Raw genomic sequence first — 13,217 nt, forward strand, 5'->3', positions numbered from 1 at the left:
TTTCCTCATAGGTCATTGGAAAAATAGATGGAGTTAGCGGAGAGTTTCCTCATCTTTCTACCATCAAACCCTCAGGCCATCCCCCAGCTGTCCCATTGTACTTTCTGTTCTTCTGAGGGCAGCCTAGCCATTTGTGCCAGGGATCCTTGTTGCCGCCTCCAGGGCTTGCGTACCTGCACTTAGCTCCTCCCCTACATCAATTTCTCCTGCTCAGCTGGCTCAATTCCCTAAAGGATGCTATCAAGTCTTAATAGTCCCCATCTTAGGGGTGCCTGGGTGGCTCAGTGGGTTAAAGCCTCTGCCTTCGGCTCAGGTCATGATTCCAGGGTCCTGGCATCGAGCCCCGCATCAGGCTCTCTGTTCAGCGGGGAGCCTGCCCCCTCCTCTCTCTGCCTGCCTCTCTGCCTACTTGTGATCTGTATTTGTCAAATAAATAAATAAAATCTTTTAAAAAGTCCCCATCTTAAACAAAAAAACCTCTCCTGACCACTTGTCCTTCGTCTTCTGCTCGATTTCTCTGTTCTTTTCCACTGAAACAGCTCTTACCAAGGCCACAAGGCTCTGCATCTTCCAAAGCTTGTGATACATCTCTGTCCAACCCTGCTGTTTGGCAGGTTTGAATCTTCCTTATTTGCTTAAACCACTTTCACCACTTTTCACTCCTGAAATCTGACCTCTGCTTACCATCACCAGTGCTGCAGACCTAGGCCACAGCCTGTCTGCGGCTCTCCTGCCTCTTCTTGCCTCCGGGTAGTTACTCTCTTGTAATCAAGGCAATATTTGAAACGTTGAACACGCCACTATTTCTGCTCAGTGCCCCCCCCCCCGCCATTGACTTGCCTCACACCTAAAATAAAATCCAGACTCCTACAAATGTAATGTGAGAAACTGGGTTTGATCCTGATTTGAAGGGGAATTTAAAAAAAAAAAAAAAAAAAAACTAAAAATTGAGGCAGTTGAGGAAATTTGAGGGATACATATCGGAGGATTTTAGGAAATTAATATATTTCCTAGGTATGATAACTTATTAGAGGTTATGTAAGAAAAACCCTTGTTTTTGGGAGATGAGGCTGATGTATTTAGTGGGAAAGTATGATGTTGGCTGGAACTTATTTTCAAATAAGTTGGCAAGAAATACGTTACTATAGAACTACCATGAGACTGTTAATGATTGCTGAGTCTAGGTGGGGAGGATAAAATTGTTTATTATACTATTTCAACTTTCCTATGGACTTGACATTTTTTTTAAAGGTTTTTTTGTTTGTTTGTTTTAATTTGAGACAGAGCATGAACAGGGGAGAGAGGCAGAGGGAGAGGGAGAATCAGACTCCCCACTGAGCAGGGAGCCCGAAGCAGCATCCATCACCATTCTCCACGACACTGGCTTCCTTCTATCCTTATAATTCACCAGCCCACCTCAGGCCTTGGTGCACCCTCTACTTGGAATGCTCTTTCCCACATCTTGGCCTGCTTCTTCTTCGTGTTCACATCTCCATTGAAAAGTCACCACCTCTGAGAGGCCTTTCCTGACCCTCCTAACTCAGGGTCAGGGTCCTCCAGTCCCCAGGTTAATTTTCTGGTAGCCCCTGATATCCTATCATTTTTTGAGCTTCATTAATAGACAAGCCCACCATGGGAGGTTCCTAGAGAGTGGAGACCTTGTGTTTTTGGCTCATCACTGTCTCTCCTATGCCTGGAACCGTATGCAGTGTGATCAGTGCTTGTTGACCTGCTAATCCTAACACCTGTACTTCCTGCTTGGCCCTCATGAGCCTCACCCAGAGCACTGAACCTGATAAATGCTCTCACCTGGCTCTGCCATGGGCACCTTTCATCATTGTCACATGTCTGATGAGGTTTTTGTGGTATTTTAAGTCTGGAAACCTGTACAATATAGAGCCTATGATTAACATGACTGTATGGTCTACTTATTTTTCTTAATTTTTAAAAAGATTTTATTTATTTATTTGACAGAGAGAGATCACAAGTAGAGAGGCAGGCAGAGAGAGCACGGGAAGCAGGCTCCCTGCCGAGCAGAGAGCCCGATGCGGGACTCAATCCCAGGACCCTGAGATCATGACCTGAGCTGAAGGCAGCGGCCCAACCCACTGAGCCACCCAGGCACCCCTTTATGGTGCCTACTTAAAAATGTGCTGTCGTGGGCACCTGGGTGGCTCAGTGGGTTAAGCCACTGCCTTCGGCTCAGGTCATGATCTCAGGGTCCTGGGATCGAGTCCCACATCGGGCTCTCTGCTCGGCAGGGAGCCTGCTTCCCTCTCTCTCTCTCTCTCTCTGCCTGCCTCTCCGTCTACTTCTGATCTCTCTCTATCAAATAAATAAATAAAATCTTTAAAAAAAAAAATGTGCTGTCGTCTTACATGAAGGGTTCTTAAAACCAAACAAACAAAACAAAAGACAAAACGCAGAGTGGGTGGTAGGAAACTGTTGGTGACAGAGAAGATTATGACAGTGGTAATGGTATCACAGGTATATATTTATCACCAAACACATGCCATTGTGTATATTAGATGTCTGTAGCTGTTTGTAGGTCGATCATACCTCAGTGAAGTGGTTGATGAAAAAAATGATTGAAGAACCAAGAGTGCCTGAATTCTGCCCTACCAATGACCCCCTTCACAGAGAAGGCCCCAAGAGACATTCAAGGAGCAACAGCAGTAGAAAATAAAAACCACTTTATTACTAGCTGGTGTGGTGCCTGAGACCTTGACGCAGGGCATACTGGTAAACCGGCTGGGGGATGGGCTTCACACCCTAAGCACAGCCTCTTTTGTCCCCTAACGCCCCAAACCAAATCCGGATCCCTGCCTTTCTCTCCTGGACACCTGGTCAAAGGTAAATGGCATGAGCTGTGGTGGCTGGGCCCACACTGAGAAGGAAATATCTGGTTCTCAGCTTCCTGAGTGGAAGAATAGGAAAAAACAAGCCAACCAATACGCTTGACCTTTCAAACGCCCAAGAAACTAATCAATCAGATTAGTATTTCTCAGGAAGGAAGGGTTTCTCAGGGTGAAAAGAGAAACTAGGAGTCCCTTCCCCCAGGGACCTGGAATCATCCTCCCACCACAACCCCCCCCTCAAGCCTGCCTGTGTTTGGAATTCTGGTCTGAGAGATCCCCACCATGTTACATCAGCTGCCCAAGCCAGGAGCTGGGTGTAATACGGTTTCACTGTTCCTCAACCCCTGTCTTCATACTGACTTGACTTCCTAAAAAGGTTTTGAATCTGTCCCTATTGCCTTAGTCCTGCTCTAGCTCAGGCCATAGTCCTTCCTGGTTTCCTCTCCTGGCTTCTCAGCTGTTTTGCTGGCTTCTGCCTTTCTGTCATCCAGTGCATCCTGCATGTGGTCCTGCTGGAGTGATCATTCTGAGTAATGCAGAACTGGTCACTCTCTGGCACTACTAGACTCTTCCAAAGCTGCCCTTTGCGGGTAAAGCTCCTATGCTTAACAGGCTTACAAGGTCTGGCAGGATCGGCCCCTGCCCACTTTCTCCAGTGTCTTCCCTCCCCTTCCCTGAGCAGCTTCATGCTCCAGCCACACTGAACTCGAGTTCCCCAAACTCTACCCTCCTTCTTTCCTTCCCAGGCAATTTACCCCTTCCCTGTGGCCACCTCTGCCCCGTTTATCCTTCAGACCTCAGCAGCTGCAAACATCATGTCTTCATCTTAGAACTGGTGTGTCCAGTTACCTGCTCAAGTCTATCCCGGCTGTCTAGACCTTGGCCGAGCCCAGCTGTCTCCTGCAGAACAGCCTGGGTATCCTTATGTTGGCGCTTAGCCCAGGGTATCTGTTGTCATTGCCTCTCAACCTGTCTAACTTCCCCATTCTTCTGTGGAGCCTGCCCAGAGGACATTTAAGGAATACTAGAACAGGAGAATAATAATCCTCAAAAACGGGAAAGTTAATAATCTATCTTTTTTGCTTACTTGTTTTTTGTCCCTACTGATAAAGTCTTGAACTCTCCTGCAGGCAGACAAGTTGTTAAAAGCCTTGAAAGCCCACCTTAAACATGAGGCAAAAAAAGAAAATGAGAATCAGGTAAGTAATATATATATTTTTTACCACCTATTAAATACTAAGACAATCATATTTAATTAATAGCAGTAAACACAACCAATGATGACATGCTATTTATCCCCAAAGAGATCATTTTAAGTAATAATAAATCCTTTGATAATAACTATTTGCTATTTAAAAAAAAAAAAAAAAAAAAAACCCTGTCTAGTAGTGAGTAACCTGCTGAATAAGATGTTCTCATAAAAATGTAAAGGTTATGAATTACTAGTTGCCAAACCTTACAAGAGCTAGCTTGGAATGAGCAAGGAAGGAACAGGATTTGAAGCCCAAAAAATCCACGTTAAGTAGCAGTTCTGTCATTTCTTTTTATGTGATCTTGGAAAACTGAAATGCCTTTATTCTTAGTTTCCTATTCTTTACAATGGAGACAGTACTTGCTCTACTGAATTGAATGTTACAAAAACGAAATGAAGTAGGGCCTGTGAGAGTGGTTTGTGGTGCTCCGGAAACCAGAGTGGTGGGAGGGGGCTGTAATGGCTGCCTCAGGTTTTGACAGGGCCTGACCTAGTCCACAGATGCTGCGTTAGGGTGAGGATTCTAAACTTGAAAGAGAGGAAAATCCAGAAAGGCCTTAAGGCCCTGTGCTTTGAAGAGCATTCATTATCTATCTGGAAATGGAGATAAATGTAAATATGAATTGAGAATCTAGCTACTACCTCCCCCTGTCTTTATCATCTTTATATTCCAAGTTATAAACATTTAAAACTGCTAATACTCAAAATTCTTTTGGGGTGCCTGGATGGCTAGACAGTTGAGCATCCAGCTCTTGATCTCAGCTCAGGTCTTCATCCCAGAGTCATGTTCCAAGCCCTGCACTGGGCTTCATGCTGAGTGTGGAGCCTACTTAAAAAATAAACATAAGTAAAAATTAAAAATGTACAGCAAAATTCTTGTGATTCCAGGTTTAATTAACTTAAAATAGACAACAAAAAAGGATCAATTTTGAATTCTAGCTTTAAGATTTTATATCAACTAAATCTCCATCTCTCTTTTTATATTTAACTCTCTTAATGATTAAGAATACATGGTTAAGAGGTGCCTGGGTGACTCAGTGGGTTAAAGCCTCTGCCTTCGGGCTCAGGTCATGATCCCGGGGTCCTGGGATTGAGCCCGGTGTCGGGCTCTCTGCTCAGCAGGGAGCCTGCTTCCTCCTCTCTTTCTCTGCCTGCCTCTCTGCCTATTGTGATCTCCATTTGTCAAATAAATAAATCTTTAAAAAAAGAAAGAAAAGAACGAACACATGATTAAGGAGCGCCGGGGTGGCTCAGATGGTTAAACGTCTGTCTTTAGCTCAGGTCATGATCTGCAGGTCCTAGGATTAAGCCTCATGTCAGTTTCACTGCTCAGCAGGAGTCTGCTTCTGCCTCTCCCCCTGCTTGTGCTCTCTCTGTCTCTGTATCTCTCTCAAATGAATTAAAAAAAAAAAAAAAGGTGATTAGTGCCATTTGAAATCAAGACTTTAGTTTGGGTGGTAGTTAATAGAGTAATTAATAGTTAATTAGTAGTTAATAGAGTAAAATCATCCCCTATCTATCATATTTCAAATTTAACATCTCAGGGGCCATTCCATTTTGAAAAAATTTCACAAAAGCATGATAGTCCAAATTCAGTTAGATAAAGAACTCCTAAGTGTTGGATCTAAATAGTAAGCTTAGGGCGCCTGGGTGGCTCAGCCAGTTAACTGTCTGCCTTCAGCTGGGATCATGATCCCGCGGTCCTGCAATCGAGCCCCACATCAGCCTTCCCTTTCAGTGGGGAGTCTGCTTCTCCCTCTCCTTCTGTACTCCCCACCCCTGGCTTGTGCTCTCTTGCTCATGCTGTCTCTCTCTCAAATAAAATCTTGAAAAAAAAAAAAAAGTGGGCTTAAAGGTTTATTTATTTTTAGGGAGAAACGTGTACATAAGTGTGTGCAGGGGGTGAGTTAGAGATCGGGAAAGAGAATCCTTAAGCAGATTCCCCAATAAGCAGCACTCAGTCCCAGGGCCCCGAGATTGTGACCTGAGCTGAATTCAAGAGCTGGCCGCTCAAACAACTGAGCCACCCAAGTGCCCCTCAATAGTGAGCTTAGATGGGAAGACCTGATACAAAAAAGAGTTGGTTTTTCTAAAGCTGCAGGGGGAGTCAACACAGCCCAAGTGCACAGCAAAGAGATCACTGATGCTACCAATGACAGATGTGTAAACTTCTAGACCCCCCCAAATCTTCCCATAGGGAATGCACAGGTGTTGGTCCTATCTGAGTGAGTGGGACATCACACCTTACCGAAGTCTTATTCTTGCATTTCGGGTCAGCCTTAACTGTAGGAGTTGGAGCAGCTTGGTATGTGGGTTCGTCTGGCTGTGTTCCAAGGACTACCTTGTCTGTACCAGGGGTCCTCCGTCAGTCTCGGAGTTAGGCAAGTCTGTTACAGGTGCATCACGGTGCATTGGGAATGAACACCTCCCTGATCACTGTCCGCCTCCCAGACTAGCCTGTGTTTAAGGTGCATGGGATTAAAACTAGTGATATTCAGGACTGTGCTAACAGACATCTAAACAGGACAGTCTGGGACCTGTCCTGCCCTCTTCTAATAGGGAGTCCCTGCAGGAGGGCTAAATAAGCACTTTAAAAGTGTCCCTGTAGTCCAACGGTACGAGTAACCTGAGGGTGTTGCTTGTATAGTGGAAGCAGCTTCTTTTTCTTCACCATGCCTCTCCAGGGAGTTGGGAAGCAGGATCCAGATAGCATCTTTCTCCTTTCCTGTATCCCCACCTTTTTTTTTTTTTTTTTAAAGATTATTTATTTATTTATTTGACAGAGAGAGAGAGAGAACAAAGTAGGCAGAGAGGCAGGCAGAGAGAGAGAGAGGAGGAAGCAGGCTCCCTGCTGAGCAGAGAGCCCGATGCGGGACTCGATCCCAGGACCCCGAGATCATGACCCGAGCCGAAGGCAGCGGCCCAACCCACTGAGCCACCCAGGCGCCCCCTGTATCCCCACCTTTGAACTGATGTTTTCACCTGTCACTTGCAATGAACTCACAGGTGCAGCTCGGTGTGCTGTACCATGCTCTTGTCGTTCCTTAGCTCCTGTACCTTTCCTTGCCATTCTTCATCCTAGACCTTGCATCTCTTGCAACTGTGTCACTTCTGCAGTATTTTGCCTCGTCTAAAATCTGCTGTTCTGCTCTCTGAGCCTCATTATTCTTGGACTTCCACATTTATTTTATATTGTGGCTCTTATTACAGGATATATGGGTGAGTCATTTGAGGAGATTTTTACAAATAGTTGTAGATAGAACTCCTCATACTCCAGGCCGGCTCAGTCAGCTCTCAGAGGGTGGGGTCCAGGCAGGGTGCAGTGGAGTAAAAATAGGATACAAAGCACTCTACCCACCACTGCCACACGCAGAGCACCAGGAGGACCAGGTAGAATATTGGAAGGCTTCTCTGCAAGGAAATTTGATGGCATCGAGCTCCGGCTTCTGTCTTCTGGCATTCAGTGGCTCCCTTGTATAACAGCCTCCTCCTCAAGTAAGGACCCTAGTGGATCAGGTCCTGCCAGATAAGGCCCTGCCACACATTCAAGCCTCTGATGAAGTCTGCCTTGTTTTTTTGAAATAGGATAGACAGCCAACAGTCACCAGACATTTGAGGGGCAGGCTGCAGTGGGAGAGAGCTGAAGATAAAAAAAAGAGGACCCTAAAGGAGACCCAGATGACCCAGAAAACAAACAAAAAGTTCTAAGAAAAAAAAGCCTTTCAAGAACTAAATGATTTATCAGCTAGAATCAAGCTACACAGACACGGCACAGATGATTCAATTAAGGTTATATAACAAGCTGTAAATGTTAACAAGTTAGAGAATAGATGACATTGAGCAAAAAAGGAGGACAAGAGGTGAAGGAAAGTATAAGGATTCTGTAATTAGATTTTACAGGAGGCTTTGTGTAGGTGTGGGACAAGATGTAAAGGTTTCAGAGTCCCTTAGGGAGCAAAAGTAATAGAGTGAAGGGGTACATTGCTCTTGGAGGAAGATGGGAGAGGAGCGTGGGACCAGTGAGCTAAACTGTAGCCCATGATAGGCACTGAAAACAGTTGCTGCAGCCACAAATGCATAGGCACCCCCAACCCCGGCAAAACCCATGTGATCTGTAAGTGACCACCTAAAGCAAAGGAAGCCCTAGAAATGGGAGGGCTGGGGTGGAGAAGCAACTGCTTTCCATTAGAATCTCTTCAGTACTTCTTTACTTTTTTTAGCCACAGGTGTATTTCAGATCAGCTCCTGATTAGAATTTAGTGTAAAAACAAAAACACCAGAAGCAAATCAAACCTCTCCTCTATACTGTGTAGGTAAGACAATGTGCTGAAGACAGGCCTTCCTCATACTCATGATCATTACTCACTTACTTTTTTCCCTAGTGCTTCCATAGTTTCATTTTTACATTTAAATCTTTTACCCAGGGGTGTCGAGGTGGCTCAGTCACTTGGTTAAGCATCTGCCTTTGGCCCAAGTCATGATCTCTGGTTCCTGGGATCAAGCCCCACATTGGGCTCCCTGCTTAGCGAGGAGCCTGCTTCTCCCTCTGCCTCTGCCTCTCCCCCTCTCATGATCTTTCTGTATCTGAAGTGAATAAATAAAATCTAAAAAGAAAAAAAAAATACCTTTGACCCATCAAGATTGCATTTGTGTGTGAAAAAACAATCAAGTTTCATTTCCCTCCTCCTACCAAAAAGATAAGCAGAGTTAATTTTCTCTGCATCATGCGTTGAATCATGAATCTAGTCTCCCCCCCCCATTATTATAAAGTGCAACTGTTATCAAACAGTGTGTTCTTACATAAGCAAGTCTATTTGGGATAATCTGATCCTTGTACCACTCTGTTCTAATAATGGAGCTCTTTTAGTTTCTGTTAGTAGTGGTGTCATTCTTACCTTCCTCTCTTATTCTGGCCTTGGACAAGTTACTTTAGACTCTCTAAGCCTCAACTTGCCTCTCTGTGAACTGGGGATAATGTTAGTGCATATCATATAGATTTTGAGGGATAAGTAAGATAACCCATATAAATATGCCAATGAAGTTGTGATATTAGCTGTAATTATTGGAACATACTGCCTAGTACTCTGCTTTGTGTATATTCAAAAGAAAATTAATGCTAATTTGCTTACTTACTCACATTAAGAAAACTTTGAATTCTTTCCTAGCCTAGTTTTTAAGCTGGGCTTATTAAGTGTGATTGTTTTTTCTTTTTAAGATTTTATTTTTTGGGGCACCTGGGTGGTTCAGTCGTTAAGCGTTTGCCTTTGGCTCGGGTCATGATCCCAGGATCCTGGGATCGAGTCCTGCATCGGGCTCCCTGCTCAGCAGGAAGCCTGCTTCTCCCTCTCCCACTCCCCCTGCTTGTGTTCCCTCTCTCACTGCGTCTCTCTCTGTCAAATAAATAAATTCTTAAAAAAAAAAAAACTTTATTTGTCAGAGAGAAAGAGCACAAGCGGGGAGAGTGGCAGGAAGAAGGAGAAGCAGGCCCAACACAGGACTCGATCTCAGGACCCTGGGATCATGACCTCAGCCAAAGGCAGACGCCTAACCTACTGAGCCACCCAGGCATCCCTGATTGTTTCTTTCCAAAGGCTCTCAAATTCGTGTCCTGGCCTATACTTTAGTACAAGAGTGTTTTAAAGTTACCTTTTGAAAATGTTTTCTATTCAGTTTAAATTCTGATTCTTCCTGAACACTGTAACTCTAAAAATAGGACGTGACAGATGAATGTCTTTCTTTCCACGATGGAAGTCAGACCTCTGCATCATCCTGTGAGGAGGCTGAGCTTCAGAGCCATGGCCAGGAACAAACTGAGAGGGAGCCGCTTGGTCATGGCACCAAAACCAGGAGAAGGTGCAGGACAGTCCTCAGGAACCCTGACACCCAGGTGAATGGACATGTGCAAATTCTGACCACCACCTGTGCCAAAATTGAATTTGAATTTCCTTATGATACCAAACGGTTGTAAACTCTGTGCTGTGAGCTCCGTGAAAGCACAGACCCAAGTCTGGACGGTCGTCACACCCTGGGTGCCAGCACGTGGGAAGTACTCACTGAGGAGTAAGCACAAATTCAGTATGGGTTGAGGAAATAGGAAAGTGAGGGAAGTGCTCCCCTAAGTGAGGGCTGGTAAGAAGGAAAGAGAAACCAACATTAGTAGGATTCTTTTTTTTTTTTTTTTTTCCTACTGGCCTCAGACCTAGGGATCACTCTTCTGTTGGTCATTTAGCAGAATGGTCCTGGGATTAGCCAGAGCCTTCCCTCAGTTACTTGGAGAAGACACTGATTTTACTTTTTATCCTCTCATTCAAATGTAACTTTACAGGATATAGTCCTAATTTTTATTTTCTAGCCCCATAGAGTCCCTCAGCCACTAGACTATCCATTTACCCCCTAGAAGAGCTTATCTTGCTATTTAAGCTTTTCAGTAGGCCCTAGTAGGTCCTCTTCCCAGCTCTGCCACTCAGAAATCTAATTCTCTCCTACTTTTCTTCCTTTAGCCCCTTTCCAATGTGGGTGCCAATCTTTGGAAGGCAATGGTGACTTTTCATCATTTTAATCCTTTCTTCCCTTCTAATACTTGTGGCAGGATCATTCGGAGATAAAAGTAAGTGATCACACTGAATTCCAGAATCAAGAGAAGCAGGAACACCAGGATCTCAGAACAGTTGCAGAAGTGTCTTCACCACCAGATGAGAGCCAAGGAGAGGAGAATGCTGTTTCCTCAGGAAAAAGAAGAAGAAATGGTATGCCAAATAAGGAAAACCAAAACGAAAGCCTGAGATTCCAGGGGTATCCCTGTGCATTCATTTCCTAGGACTGCCCTAACAAAGTACCTCAAACCAGATGCTTTTTCCTCAGGTCCTGTCAGGGTCGCTAAAGGTTAAGACTTGTATATACCGTTCTGAAGAACACAATTCAAACCAGAACACCATGCTGTAAAACTAAGTGTTCTACAGTGACAGCCGAAGTGAAAACTAAACACAGTCGACCATCAGGTCCTCTTCAGTACTGTTGTGGAAAAACCAGGGTAATAGTGGTAGCTGGAAAGTTTAGGCAAGTTGATATCTATGCAGATAAAATGTGGGTTCTCCTCCTCCCCACCAGCTCCTTCAGGCCTGCTCCAGACACCAGTGCACAGAGATGCGTGCGTGCCTGCTCCCCCCCACGACTCCTGAAGGGGAGCTGCAGAATATCCCTTTTGTGGGTGGGATGGGGGGTGCTTTTATTTTGGTAAATGTATACTTTCCTTAGTTTTTAACCTTCTAAAAATCTCTTCCCCAAACTGTGTCAACTAAAAGTTTGTTTCAAGGAGACCAGAAGCCTTGAGATCCCCCAGACCCAACAGGACTGGCGGTTTCATGAGTTCCTTGCCCAGGAAACCTGCCCACTGCGCGGTGTCTCATGTTTACTTCCCCACAGCAGCCCTGTCTGCGCCCCAGGGCAGGGCCTGATGGAGGGGGAGAAAGAAAGTGACCCACTCCCATGGCCTCCATGCAGTGATGCAGAATTTTTAATGCTGACCCATTCTTCCTTCCCCAGAATTTGGACTGTCTTACTAAACGTCGACAGTTCCTGGAGGTAGAGCTGCTGATTCTGACTGAGACTGGGAGCCTGCAATTTTTTTTTTTTTTTTTTAAGATTTTATTTATTTGACAGAGATCACAATAGGCACAGAGGCAGGCAGAGAGAGAGAGGGAGAAGCAGGCTCCCTGCTGAGCAGAGAGCCCGATGCGGGGCTTGATCCCAGAATCCTGGGATCATGACCTGAGCTGAAGGCAGAGGCTGAGCCTAACCCACTGAGCCACCCAGGCTCCCCAAGCCTGCAATTTTTTAATCAACATCCTGGGGAATTAAGATGCATATGCCTCCTAAGCCCAGTTTAAAATCATGATTTAGAGCAAGATATAAAGAAATGTGACCAAGAGTCAGAAGTAGGGGTGGAATTACCAGCATCCACCCCATTGTTTTGTCAGGGAAACTTAGCTGCAGGACCTGGTTTCAAGAGCATGGAGAAACGGGGGAACACATTAAGTTCCCCTAATGAAACACATGCTATAGGGAGAACAAAAATGGGATCACATAGTTTCTGGTAAGAGCTTTTTTTTTTTTTTTTTTTTTTTTTTACTTTTTATTTTGACATAATTTCAGAACAGTACCAAGTGTTGCTATGTTCTTGATCTCCAAAATGTTAACATTTTGCAGCATTTCCTTTGGTCCTTCTCTATTTATATTTCTATACACATATGCATCCATGTAGGTATTACCTACATTTTGTTCCCTGAGAGTCAGATGCAGAAAAGTGTTCCTTTAGGCTTTAGGGGCACCTGCCTGGCTGGCTAAGTTGGTAGAACATGCAGCTCTTGATCCTCAGGGTTGTGAGTTCAAGCCCCACGTTGGGCTTAGAGCTTAAAATAAAACAAACACAGGATTTTCTTGTACAAGTGTATGGAGGACAAAAAGCCCATTGGAAGGGGTTCATATTCCACGTATGCAACTAACCTTTAAGAAACTACTGTTGTTGGGTCCCTGGGTAGCTCAGTGGGTTGAGACTCTGCCTTCGGCTCAGGTCATGATCCCGGGGTCCTGCTCTCTACCTGCTTGTGATCTCTCTCTGTCAAATAAATAAATAAAATCTTTGGGTTGGGGGGAGAAACTACTGTTTGTCAAGTGGTACTTAGCATTGTATCAGAAAAGACTATTCACTGTTCTCTGAAAAGGCTTAATATTACAATACTCTCCCCTTTCAAACACCTGTTTGTGGCAAGATTTGTTTTCATGTACTTCAAACAAAAAAATACATCATAATAAAGTGTATGCAAAAGCAGATAAGAGAATCCAGCTGTCTTTAAGTCAGACATTTGGTAAATGGTGAAAATATACCATCTTCTCACTATTTTTATCTTAGAAATTTTAGCCATTTTTCTTTTTTTTTTAAGATTATTTATTTATTTATTTGACAGACAGAGATCACAAGTAGGCAGAGAGGCAGGCAGAGAGAGAGAGAGGAGGAAGCAGGCTCCCTGCTGAGCAGAGAGCCTGATGTGGGGCTCGATCCCAGGACCCTGGGACCATGACCTGAGCCAAAGGCAGAGGCTTAATCCACT

General features: G+C 44.5%; 1 protein-coding gene across 2 annotated transcripts in view; it reads left to right on the forward strand.

The window, feature by feature from the left end:
* Positions 1–13,217, forward strand: part of NUSAP1 (nucleolar and spindle associated protein 1) — a 34,426-nt gene that overhangs the window by 2,692 nt on the left and 18,517 nt on the right. Inside the window, exons 2-4 of one of the 2 annotated variants that reach the window (XM_032343336.1) lie at positions 3,989–4,057; positions 9,824–9,997; positions 10,700–10,856. In XM_032343336.1, coding sequence (XP_032199227.1) covers positions 3,989–4,057; positions 9,824–9,997; positions 10,700–10,856 — 400 coding nt within the window. The remainder of the gene's footprint in view (positions 1–3,988; positions 4,058–9,823; positions 9,998–10,699; positions 10,857–13,217) is intronic. The other variant, XM_032343337.1, reaches the window with a different exon arrangement.

Source organism: Mustela erminea, chromosome 5, assembly GCF_009829155.1.
Source record: "Mustela erminea isolate mMusErm1 chromosome 5, mMusErm1.Pri, whole genome shotgun sequence".
NCBI classification, from domain to species: Eukaryota; Metazoa; Chordata; class Mammalia; order Carnivora; family Mustelidae; genus Mustela; species Mustela erminea.